This window comes from Calonectris borealis, chromosome 2 (genome assembly GCF_964195595.1).
Source record: "Calonectris borealis chromosome 2, bCalBor7.hap1.2, whole genome shotgun sequence".
NCBI classification, from domain to species: Eukaryota; Metazoa; Chordata; class Aves; order Procellariiformes; family Procellariidae; genus Calonectris; species Calonectris borealis.
This window is the reverse complement of record NC_134313.1, coordinates 115,498,342-115,511,823: the sequence shown is the minus strand read 5'-3', so window position 1 is coordinate 115,511,823 and position 13,482 is coordinate 115,498,342. Positions and strand designations below refer to the sequence as shown.

Here is a 13,482-nt window from a genome sequence, read left to right as displayed (position 1 = left end):
TCATGCCTCTGGTTTAGTTAATTGCTCTTGGCTGAGAGGACGCTGTCTTCTGAAGTCTTTAGGAAAGGAAACACGATACAAGAGTCTCAAATGCACCAGAGAACTGGAAAATTAAAACGTTGACACTTGAGATTTGGAGCAGAACCAAGAGGCGCAGCCACCCACTGCTCAGAGCTGGAGCCTTCCCTCTCCATGCCCCCCAAACCCAGACGTTCAGAAGTTCCAGACAGGGACCGAGACACCTTACGGCACCCGAAACAGTTCAATATAAACTGCTGCAGAAGTTCTGTGAAATGAGCAAGGTGTCAAGCAGCCAACCCCCTCCACTTCTAGTCCTCTGATAAATCAAAACACAAAAATGAAAATACTTCCTTAAGATGAGCAAATTGGTTCCCAGCTACAATGTAATTCAGGATTTTTACTCTGTGCCACAGCAAAGCATGAAAGGCCAAGCTCAGATCAATGTCTACCGATTATTCACACAAGGGAGAGAGAGCTGCTGCCTCAAAAACACAGTTCAGAAATGTATTATTCCTTTAGTAAAGTGCAACCACGCACAATAAGTCACAGGACCCCTTCAGTCATTCTGCTACTCTCCCGACTTCATTCAAAACCCAACCTCCACCCCACCTGTGCCGCAAGGCAGCCGCATGTTACCAAAAAAAAAAAAAAAGAAAGAAAAATATCAGTAGTGAGGGTTACTGTGGATGACTTTGGAAATAAAGGGAAAACACAGCAGCTGTAAAATGAGAGCGCAGCGAGGGAGATGAGCCCCACACCCCTTACCTTCGTAGCAGGGCAAGAGCTTCCTCCCGTTGGGCTGCAGGTTGGGGGGAATGATGTTGCAGAAGCCGTGGGGCAGGATGTACTCTGTCTCGTAGTAGATGTTTTTCCAGCGGTGCGCGCATGCCTAAACAGATCATATCACATGCGTTATTGACCCAGAGTCACAGGAGAGCCCTCCGCCCAAGGCACAGCACGCATGAACAGGACCTCTCAGCATCGCCTTCCCCGCCACTGCCCCACTGCCCTCCCCTTACACCCCACCTTTCCTAGATAAAGTATCTTCTCACTGTTATCTTCCGCAGCTCGTGACACTGCCTGACCTGACCTGGCAGCTCAGAGCTCAGCCTTCATGTGTTCGTGAATAGGAAAACAGCAGGTCTCAGAGCAAGACAGAGCTGGCGATTTCAAGATCTCTCACTGTGTATGAATCCTCACTGCCAGTGAAGCTTTTCTTAGCTAAAGATGCACTGATAGAACCCAGCCGAGCCAGAAATGGGGGGAAAATGGGAATAAAGACATTGAGAACTCACATAAGAGGATCAGAAGTGATGCTAAGACTCAGAAGGTTACTAAATCCGTATAGAAGGTTATCCCACCAGAAGACGCATGTCAAAGGCTTGTCTCACTAGGAAAGGTGGCTTTGTTTCTGATGACAGAAGAGCTGGACCTTGCTTACTGGTAATGAATTCAAGTGAAAATGCCAGAGATTTTGTGGCAACATCAGTGAAGGTGCAGATGAACGGCAGAGATGAGCGTGCCTTTCCCTTCATAGTGAAGAATAAGATCACCCTGCAAAACCAGAGCTAAACCAGTCTCACCAGGACACGTTGCTCAGTACAACCGCCACACACAAGCACGCATACATGCAATGTGGAGCCTGGTTCACACCTTCCCAAAACCCATTTGCTCCAAAAATTAACACTCCATTGCTGCCAGACAAACCACAAGTTTCCTGATGCTCAGGGGTTACTTGGAATAAAAAGAGATGAAATGTGAAACAGCAAGGGCCTTGAACTTGAGCACATGCCGGGCCATATCTCCAGCTGGTCTAAGTCACTGAAGTCAGTGTAGATGTGTCAATTTATATCATTTAAGGCTTGGTCCCATGCACACAGAGCAGCCTCTATGCTACAAATCATCTCCTCCATATACTTTCAACTTTTGCTGGAAACTTTGCGTCAGCCCCCTTCACGATCCCCACATTTGACCCAATCCTCCCCAGACGAGGCACCCTCTCTCTTCCTTCCCTGTGTGTTACCCGACGTTTCTGCCTCAGCAGCCCAGAGCTGAGCACGTTGCCCATGGGAGGATCTCACAGTAAAAACTCCATAAACCAGGCACAGTTGTGTCACCTATTCAGTAAAGGACCTGGGAAGTGTATCAACCACTGGGAAACTCTAAATTCAATCCAGCAGTCAACACAGGCCCCTTCCCATATACTTAACCCCAGAAAGACATAAAAGGGTAATACTACTCTCATTTTTTTTTTAACTGAAACAGAGCAAAACCAGTTGCGCAAAAGCCTGCTCTGCTGCTAGCCGTGCTACATTCAGAGTACTAACTTCCACCACTCAACGGGAAGCATGTATTTCCTGAAGATGGCTATCACAGAGGGATAACGAGGGATGCTGGGGGCCGTGGAAGGCTCTGCACCGCACTGCGCGGCACAGGCTGCCACCCGTGACGCAACGGGTGCTTCTGATGGCACTCTGCTCGACAGCTAAACGTATGTGGGGAGTCCTGTAAAAAGCAGCTTTGGGGACTCCCTTACTTGCTTTACGGAAGCTCAGTTATGATTTTAATCCCTATGCGCTACTCACTCAAAATTCAACAGCAACAAAAACACAGCACGTGAAACACTCGTTTTCAGAGTAACCAGGGAATAGTTTCTCTCCTGATGGATCTGTGCTGTGAGCACAAACACACACATGCACAGCCCTTTTGAAGACAGTACCATAAAGACACATACCATTAAGTGACAGTCAAGTCAACCCCAGCTCCAGATACAAACTCAAACAGAAACAGACCAAGAATATTTTTTAAAATTATGGAAAGATAAATAAAGGATCATGATATTGTAAATTCCTTGATGTTTTATATCTCGGAAACTGCAAGGGAATCACATAAATTAACCTACTAATCTCTCCCAGAGGAGCACAAATGACAGAGTCGGGGAGAGCAGCAGCATTTCATCACAAGCAGGAGGCTTTGCTCAGGAGTGAGGTGCAGAGGCCAAGAAAGATAGAACAGTATAAGGTGGGGGGGGAGGGAAAGGGGTGGAAAGAACTGCTGCATAAGAAATATGTTCAAAATCAACCGGAGGCTATGGGCTCAGTTTAGCAATTCTCGGCACACTTAACTAATTGGTTACGACTTGGTTTTTGTTTGTTGGGGGTGGGGGGGTGGGGGGGGTGGGTTTTTTTGGGTTTTGGGTTTTGTTTGTTTGTTTTGGTTTTTTAATGATCACTTTTCCCTACCTTCAGCATGCTGTGTATTCAGGCACACTACAGTTTACCACTGACTGCCTGAGTCTGTGGACAGCTCATAACCATAGCTCTAAGAGATGAGCTCCACCTCGGTTATGTCAGCAGGGGCTTCGTCATACTCCCCCGTGCCACAGTTGCAGAATTTGACATCTTCCCAATGGAGAGAAGTCCTCTTACCCCCCGAAACTCACTTCTCTGCAGCCAAGCAACTACCACATTTGTCTCCCAGTCATGGCAAAGCTTGTCCACAGCTGCTTTTGGTTCTCCTGCCTTTCCAAAAATGTTTAGTTGTATTACAGTACGTGGTCCCTGCATTATTCAACATTGCTGAGGCAAGGTGATGTGCTACCAAAGGTGGCTACAGCCTTCCTGCTTTGATGGCACACGTCTGAAGAGGTCTTGGGAACAGAGATGAGTTAGCTGAATTTGATGCTGTGGAGAGGGTTTTTCTGTGGGTTTTTTTCCCTACGGTGATTGGAAAACAACTAACAGCTTATTTAGATGCAAGCTATAGGTGTGCCCCTGTGCAACGAGGAGGCCATCGGCATGGTTTGGTGCTCAGCAGCTGCTGCCAGGGCACCGGCTCTGGCTCTACCATGGATCAGGGGATAAAGGATGCAAACCCTTGAAGCAAAATAAAACGCTTCCGGGCAAAGCACACAGAGGTCTCTATTGTTGGCAGACACTGCATTACTGCAATATAATGAATAGGCCATTTCAGAACTGCAGCCACTTTGCTCTTTTGCGTACTGAACAACAGCCACGGGCTTTGCACCATAGGAAAAGCAACACGAGAGACCCAGGCTTCACTTCAGAGGCCGAGTGCCCCACCTAAATGCACGGTCCTTACAGAGCCCTCTGCTGACTCCTAAAGTCAGAGTCCAAACAAGGGACTTTGTGAATGTGTCACTCTCAGACCACTTCTGGTTTGCTTTTCCCTAGGAGGACTTTGGCTTTGCTGGAGTGATGGGGTTGGTTTTAGTTTTGGTGTTTTGTTTTTTTTTTTTTTTTTTTTTCCCCCAGACACACACACAATCACTAAATGTGCCAGTAAGTCAACCACTTAAAACGAAAAATAGCAACACTTCATTAAAAAAAAAAAAAAAAAAACAGTAACGACAGATGTAGCAGGTATTTAAGGAGAGCAAGATTGAAGAATGTGGCTTATCTCCAAATCATAATGCATTGTCCCCGGTTCCTCTCCCAACAAAAGTAAAAGCAGGACTTTTGCGTTTCAGTTTGGAAAGAGCTGGCAATCTCAGCTGTACTATTGCAGCACTTAGACTATGCAAATATTAACTGATAGCATACCTGAGGACAGGAAGCCACTGAACTGCAAACTCAGAGCTTTTTTAGCTGATCTTACTTCTTCATTTGTTTAAATCCTCATTGTTCAATGTTTTTCTATTTAGCCCGTCACACAAACATAAAACTCAGGTTCAGTAACATCCTGACACAAAACAGGCTCAAACACAATCCACTTTACCAAACATCAGCTAAACCCCCCCTGCATACTCCTCACCTTCCCTACCGTTCTTTTCCACTGAAGCTGGTACTCTTGTCGGGCGACTGGGGAAGGCTGATAAGACAGAAATTTAAGCCACTAAGCAGTTTCAAAGCAAAAAGAACAACTTCTTTGTACAATCCCCAGTTAAACTGTGGGACTAATTCCTCTAACACAGGACATCAAGAGCATGAATAGTTCACACGGGTTTAAAAAGCGACTACCCGTATTTATGCAAAAAAAAAAAATTTAAAAAAAAAATCCATCCAGGGCTATTGAACACAGAGATACCACTCTGACTTAAAGGAATCCCTGGAAGAGATGCAGTAAACAGAGCTGTAATGCCTGACAATACAGACTGCACATAGTCCTCACTACTGGGCATCGCTCACAAGAGTTAGCTAGTAATTCTGTTAAAAAGCTAAAATCGGCAGATGCGGCTCCGAACACACATTCAGACACGTCTTCCCAGAACACCAGTTTCTCAAAAGGCGCTTCAAATACAGCTGCATTTTAAAGAAATCGTGATCTTTAAAACTAGAAGAGCACATGAACTACATACCATCTGCTTATGGGAAAGTCATGAATCTTTTTCATTAAAAAGGTATCTCAAAACAGAGAATAACAATGCCCTGAAACAGCCAGGTATTTTCCATCCACAGAGGAATCCGTATGCCTTCATTCCAGACTCTGTCTACACGCAGATGTGCACAGATTTTTAATTAGTAGTTTAAGACAGAGCGCTTTGGTGATAAATATCTCACTGAAATCAATGAGAATTAGACATTTAAACATCTTCGAGCATCTGGACACAAACTACTTGGTGAGGGCAGTATACTCTTGTCAGAGGGCTGGTTTAGGACTGCCTTAAATCAGCACAACTTGTGGAGACATTTTACCAGCTTAAGCTGCACCGGAATAAGCCCACCGCCAGCCGCACATTTCACTTTAGCTGCGTTTTGCTTTTAACCTGCTTTATGGCTGAAATTTCTATCCCTTCAGCCCCAATCTAAGCCCTCACAGCCTGTCCACGTCTCTCACCCTTGTAGCCTCCCCTCAGCCAGCGAGCAGCCAGCCCCAGCCCAGCTAGTTGCCCAGCTTTTTTCCCCACCAGCTTTCCCTTCCTTTGCTGCTTCTGCCTAGGGAGATGACACCTAAGCATCAGCTGCAACCCGTTCCCCTTTGAACCAAAATACATGAAACCATTACTCTTAAGAGATCATTTTTACAAAAATGTCTCAGCATTGCCTAAAAAAGTATATGCGCTAGCTTCTGAAAATGGGACAAGAATTTGTCTAATTCAGCCCGATAACTGGAAAATGGAGAGGATGCTCTGTCTCAAGGTAGCGTTACCCTGATCAGCACAAGTTACTCCTCAGTTGTCACACAGGACTCTGAGCACACATACAGATTAGGAAACATGAATACATGAATTGATTACACTAGCATGAATGTCTTAATTTTGTGCTCTGCTATACACGCCTACAATGTATTTTGTTTATGCCTCTCTTTTTCCCCTCCTCCTCTAGTGCTGAACACATTTAAAATATCCAAGAAAAGTAAAGCATCAGCCAGCCTCTGTAGCACTGGCAAGCTGTACACCAAAAGAGATAAAATACCACAGTACTATCGCAGAAAGGTGTAAAAGCCACCTGTCCCCCATGGGGAAGTTGGTGTGCAAGGACTTCGGTCGTAAGCATTTGGTCTCTAAGTGCGTATTAAGAAAAATGCCTTTGAGTGAAGCAGCTTTCTCCACTTGCCTTACGCAGGTGGTTGGCACAGCAATCATTGTACGAGATCTTTCTCGCCACGCAGCTTTGTGACAGTTTGGTGCCATGTACCGGGGCAATCCCCTATCTCATTGGAAAGATGGGGTCATACTGCAAGTTTCCAACTCCCAAACAGCGGTGTTTAGAATTAGATTGTTGTCAGGGTTACTCTGATACAGGCTTGAAATTTGCCTGCCACATACACTATGCACAACATTTTGTGGCAGTTTTTTTTTCTTTCAGTTAACACTCTTGCAGACAGACTCACTCGGGTAGACAGTCAGAACCCAACCGCGGATGTAAACACAGACAACTATTGATCATAATATACCCATGTATTTTAGAAAGGCTTTTGCCCAGCTCTCTTTATGATTGTTTTTTTCCAACACAGGAAATGTTGTTTTGCAAAGATAAATTCCACATCCTAACGATCACATCTGCTCTCCTTGACCTGCCTATTTGCATGGTAACCATATCAAAGACAAGGCCACCCACACACAAAGAAGTCATCTCTACTCTCAACTCTTCTGCCTCGTTAATGGAAAATTAATATACATGAAGAAAAAATATCGCCACAAAGACTCATCTTACATTTTTCATGGTAAGTTCTGACACGCAATACATGCGCTCAGGAAAAATGGATGCATACATATTCCCTACATAAACACAGGCAAACGACAGAAAGAACAAACTAGCAGGTACCTCCCAGACAAAGTTCTATTTATTCTGTTCAAAGATTTAATCCCTCAGATTTAGGAGGAAGCCCTTGGGTGACACAAGTCAGGTATGACGGCTTTGAAGTCCTCCCTCTACAAATACAGCTTTCTGGCTGGGGCTCACTTTTCCTTCCGCTTGAAGGAAGGAACTACAGAATTTGCTGCCCGTAAAGCTGGACTCCGTCAGTCACTGCCGAACGCATTAATCTTGACGTGCTTAGCATTAGAGTCAGACAGCAGCAATGGTTTTAATGAGATCAAAGAAAAGAGTGGACTTACCAGCACACTTCCACCAGCCTTCGGCTGTCTAGCCAGGCTCACGCCCATCCATTCGTCATCTCTGTCTTCTTTGCAGGTCTTTCCGCAGAGCGTGCCCCGGGAATTGCCTACAGAAAGAGGGGAAAGGCAGCAAGGCAAGGAGACATGAGTTTTAAATACCCACCAAAGAATCTCTCCAAGAAAAGAGATTGCGCATCAAACATCTGCCTGACCGTGCTTTTCTTTTCCCTTTCATCCTGATCATTAGTTCTTGTATGCATTAATCAGGGCGATGCTCTCACTCTCACTAGGCATCATTCAAATACATAGTAGAAGACAGACCCTGTCGTAAACAGCCAGCAGCTACTACAGCATGTCCACAGCTCTACTTGAATAAACCATCCAACTGAAGTCAATGGGAGAGATGTCAGATTGCCTGCAGAATGCAATCAAAGCAAAAATTACTCTTGAAAATGAGATCTGGGGCACTTAAAAAAAAAAATTGAGGCCTAAATCTTTAGTCCTGTCAGGCAGTATTCACGAATCCGTGAGAGACAGTTTACATTACAGTAGCAGGACGAATCAAACTTAGCCAAAACACTGTTTTAACACATGTAAGCTTCATAAAAATAAATTCCACTTGACTCGGTCATGAAAAGATGAACAATACTAACATGCCTTTTTTATAGGCAGAGGAAGCAGCAACACACATCACCAAGAAAACCAAAATATTAAAAGGCTTCAATTTTCTCCATCAGAATCCATGGGTTTTAGATCAGCGTCTTACTTTAGGACTCCACCTTCCCCCGATTCAAACAGTACGTCAGAGAAACCAAATTTGATCCTGATCACGTGCAATAGCGTACACGCATGGCTCTCACTGAGAAACTTATTTCCTTTAGCACAAGAAGCAAGCCCAAGGAATGATTTGCTGCGTTACGAGGGAACCCACAGATCGCCACGTTGCTAATAACACCGCACATCACAGGCCCACCACCGCATCGCCTGGGGTCATCCCACGCACCCTTATTTCAGCACTGCCTGGAGTAGGGAGCAGCGCTCCTACCCACTCACATACCCACCGACAGGCTGCAAAGTCACACTGAAGCGGGTGGAGAAAAGACAGCGGCTTAGGGTAAGCAGGGAAAAATCCATCTTTGTCTGGGTACTCGCTGGAGAGAGCGAGCAGGACCACGGGGAGGACACCAGCACCAGGTGGGATGCTATTTCATAATGCTGACAAGAATATGACACCTTTGCTACCAGTACTCAAAATCCATCAGGAGAGGCTGATAAATTCCTCTCAGCATCTTGGGGCCTCTTTGAAGCTGTCAGGAGGACTGCTAGCCATTTGGGGTATGGTTTTTTTTTTTTTGTTCCCCCCTTCTCTCCCCCAAGCATCATAACTACCTACCTCGACCCATATCCAGTTCTGTGCATCTTCTGTCAGGATTGGTATGGACTCGACATTTAAACACTGCTCCTGGGGACTGAACAGAGGTGCTGTATTTAGATTCTGCCTTGGGAGCACCAACCAAGACCCTGGAAACCAAAAGCAAAGTAACAAGTGATTAATTTCAGGAAAAAAAGAAAAAAAAAAAACCAAACAACAGCAAGGTTCACATTGCCAGAGCTTCCTCAGCAAAAGGACTTCCTCCAGCAACCTTGTAAAATGATGACATTGACTCACAAACTGAAAACACCACACACAATAAAGGCATTTTTCCCCAGTGAAGCCACGAATACTTTAACAAGTTAAATTTCCATTAGGATTGTAACACATTTAAAGTGCGCGCACACACACACACCTGAAAGCATTTAGGAAAGTATTAGGACAGACAACAGCAGCTGCATCCATTTCTCCTCAGTTTTAACTACATCCCTATCAATGTAAGAACCCACAAGAGCAAATACACACACCCACAAGAGGATGAAATCTGAACCTGCGTGCTTGCCAGCCAGCCAAAGATTAACAAGCTTGTTTAGAAAGTTGAGGCACCCCATTCTCTGAACACTTCATGTAACTACAGCTTTAAAAAACAACAAAAACAAACAACAACACAGGAGCAAATCTCTTCCACAATGCGACCAACGTTTATCAGTAGGCTGTGAAGACTATACCTGGGCTATTTATCCCACATGAGAGCTAGTGTCTCTGGGAAGCATCAATGCACAAGCTGTGACCATAGGGTTCCTCAATGTACCCTTGAAAGATGATGAGCACTTTTTAATCACTTGTGTTACAATCCAGTTAACTGTTTAACAAGCTGGCTGCTGCTCGTGCCCCGAGAGATGCTTTTTGAGGAGGATTACAGGGGAAGCACAAGTCTTAAGGCAGCCCTTTTACCACCTCCTCATTAAAGGGACAACCTTTCTCATCTGGTTGTGAGCCCAGATCCTGGCACATGAGGGTGAGGAAGGAGGTTAAGCAGGAGGAAGGCAGCTCCAGGGAGGGCGGTGGGGAGCACCAGGTAGTTTAGTATCAGTTCTGCCGATACCCTTGCACTGTGAAGCAGGGCAGAGCTTTTGCATGTAACAAAATCCTCGCTGAAGTTAAGCCCAGGGCTGGAACTAAGGGCGACCGTCTCTAAAAGACTGAGCCTCCAGCACTCACATGCGTGGATCCAGCCTGCTACTTGGGAGGCAGCAGCTGACCACGGAGACACTGCTTTTGGTTTACCCACTAAAGGGATAAAGAGCTACTAGTGGAAAGTCAGTCCGCATGCACAGCCCACCCACAGCACAGACGGACAGCCCAGCACAAGCCCCAAAATGGAAGCTTTCCCTGTTTCAAACAACTTCTCCTTCATCCTCTAATTTAAAGTTCCATCCTCAACCACCACCTGTCATCATCATCCCAGTAAACACAGGGAGACCCAAGGCACAAGGCGTGCACGTGTCCAGGGTCAACCTGAGCCACCTGGAAGAGCTGTTCCTGCATGAATCTGGTCTATATGGAACAGCAGCACGTCTCCACTCCCTACACACTTCCCTGGACATGGGATGCGACAAAACTGTCCTGTGGCACTTGGAAATACATTTACAAAAAGAAGAGAGAAACCCCTACATTAAGTGATCATTTTCTCCAAAGTTTCATGAGCTAAGCTGTATCATTTGGAGAAGTTTGGTGGGGCTGCACTCTACAACATCATGTTTTCACAAGTGAGAAGGATTAACGTCCGAAATACTTAAGTTGCTAAAACCTACAAAGGCTGCACACATTGGGGAGCAAGCGCAAAGGAGCCTGAAACAATAGCTCCAAATGGAAATCCCACTAGGCAGGTGGCAGGCAGAAAATCAAATGCCAATCATTTCATTTACACAGGCGATGAATGCATGTCATTCACTTATTGACATTCATGAGGTCTAACAAAAATAAATAAGGGGGGATATTACTAGCTTAAAGAGTTACGGGTTGAAATTGCAAATGGCAAGAAACTGTTTCTATGGTCTGCTATAACAATAAGATAACGCAGGCCACATTGACCTCCAGTTTAAAAAAAGCTTTGCTCTAACCTAAGAAAAGTAAATATGATTCAGCAATTAGTGCACAAGATGCCTTGGGTTGCAGAATGCAAGATGGAGATGAAGGAGCCCAAATCACAAAGACTCTTCAGCTCTCTTTAAAAAGCTGAATGGGAAAAATTGATAATTAATGATTTGAGTAAGCTACTGGCACAGATAACATTGCTGTCTTGAGCAAATATACCTTTCAAAAAGAAAACGTCTGTTGCCGTTTCTTCATGTGGACTGAGCAGAAGGAAGCAGCCAGTAAAGGCAACTGGTGATGTGTGCCAAAAGCAAATCTATTTTGGATTGTCAATACATTCAGATTTGATATTTCACCTACGCACACTATGTCATCTTAGGATCTTCTCCCATTCTTTCACACTTGCACCTAGACCCCAGCAGGTGAAACCCTTCCAGATCTCCTGTTCTTGTCTGGCATGACCCATGCTCACCCGTGCCCCAAGACGGTTACTTTCAGGGAAATGGGAGGTTTTCTCTTGGTTCACGTGCTTTTTGGCTGGTCAAGTTGGTATTTGCCACATACCACTTACTTTGGTTTTATTCAAAGGTTTGAGACTGGAATATTTCCTTTATCAAGAAAAGAGTTCTTTACTCTTTCATTAGTTTCTGTATGTAACAGCTTAACTGTTGGAAGAAAGTCATATTATTCATCTATTTAACTGTCATGAGACTTTTCAGCAGACTTGGATAGAAGACTCATTTGCATCCGAATATTTTGGGACTCATCGAGCAAAACAAACACCTGTTTTGTATCTCCCCTACATATTACAACACCTTTGAAATCTTTTGCAATTTCTATGAAACAACACTGCAGCCAGAGAAGGTGGTTTTCTCTGGTACCATATGGAAACAGAAATACATGTTAAAACAAAGCCTTAGAGTCTAACACAGGCTTCTTGCATTTCAGTGCTGTGGAGTCTTGCCTGGCATAAGCACAGAAGACACATAAACAGCCAGCAGAAGTACAACCCTGTCCTCTTGCTATTATCAGGCAACCTTCCAACATATTCCAACTAGTTTAACCAGCTCGCGTTTAAAATACCCTGGTTTTGTGGTACAGTTTTCCAGTGCTGCTATAGGACTACGTGGGTTGTCAGCAAGCAAGCACCAGCAGTTCTCCAGCCTTTTGCCAAAAGGCTTACGATGTGGGCAGTACTCTTTGCAGAGATCATTGATGAGTGCAGGTTCTCACCACAACCATAATACTCTGCAGGAAGCCCATAGGATATTTGTGAGTACCTACATTAAGACACCTTGAAGGGGGAACCCCATCAAGAGGAAGAGATGCCTTTCTATGGAAGAGAACCGAGGGCAGCAGGAGTGGGGTTTGGGGCCATTTTAGGGTCACTTTTGCTTGACGTGCACAGAAATCTGTAAGAATCGGCCGCATCCCACTGGCTCTGTGAACCAAGTATTGGGGTCTAAACCAACATGAGGAGCAGTAGGCAGAGGGGCCATTTAACCTTCTCTTCTTGCATTCATACTCGCACGACCAAGGACAAACGCTGTCACCTGTATGGAGACAACTATGCAGCTGCGTGGTCAGAAACCACCAGATGACAGGAGCCGCAGCAGCTGGTATTAATGGATGACCAGAAGCTTTCTTGGCCACAGGGAAATCCATACCTCCTTAAAATTACTTCCTGCAGAACAGTAACTATCAGTTTGCTGGTGATTGACCTTCGGGACATACAGATTTGGAAATTAAGTGCTGCATTTAGCAGAAGGAACAGTGAACAAAAGTGTCGAGCTGACCGATGGCATGGAGAGATGCCAAGCACATTAAGCATCAGCCTACAGCATGCCAGCAGCGATTAGGCAATTGCAGCTCAAGGACTGGGGAGCATAGGTACCTCACCTCACTGCAATGTTAAGTGGCAGAGAAAAAAGTCTTTAAATATCCTGGCATACCACAGCTGATTTCAAAAGCAGCACCAGAGGAGGGTGCACATCCCAGTTAGAGTTTCTTCTCATCAGAAAGGTCTCTGTCACTTGCTAAGCCCTCGAAATAAAAAAAAAACCAACAGTGGTTCATCCACTACATGCAGAGTGAGAAGCAGGAGAGCTGTTACTTGAGTGGCAGACGGATGACCCATGACCAATAACAGCAAGCCCAGGTTCCCCGAAAATGCATGGCAGCACCTACAGCATCACTACATCGTTTATGCAACACGGCATCGTTAACACAACACCCATGGGGTCAGTCTGCTTCCGCGTCTTCCTTCTGGTTGCACACAAGTCCATCATGCACTAACAACACGTATCCATCAGCCTGAGATGCAGAACAGCCTTCATTATTTCAGCGGCAGCGCAAGCCGGTGGAGAGCAGGGCCGAAGGAATGAAGCAACAGCACAGAAACCAGACTCATTCCTTATTGTAAAACTCACAGCAGGACACCATGCAACTAAACTGACTCCATTACTTTTTCGTG

The 13,482-nt window shown here is 45.1% G+C and overlaps 1 protein-coding gene across 1 annotated transcript in view; it reads right to left on the bottom strand.

Annotated features, from left to right (window-relative positions):
* Positions 1–13,482, bottom strand: part of ITGA9 (integrin subunit alpha 9) — a 230,823-nt gene that overhangs the window by 213,154 nt on the left and 4,187 nt on the right. Inside the window, exons 2-4 of the mRNA XM_075143035.1 lie at positions 8,934–9,061; positions 7,541–7,647; positions 787–910 (exon numbers count right to left, since the gene is read on the bottom strand). Of these exons, the coding sequence (XP_074999136.1) occupies positions 787–910; positions 7,541–7,647; positions 8,934–9,061 (359 nt within the window). The remainder of the gene's footprint in view (positions 1–786; positions 911–7,540; positions 7,648–8,933; positions 9,062–13,482) is intronic.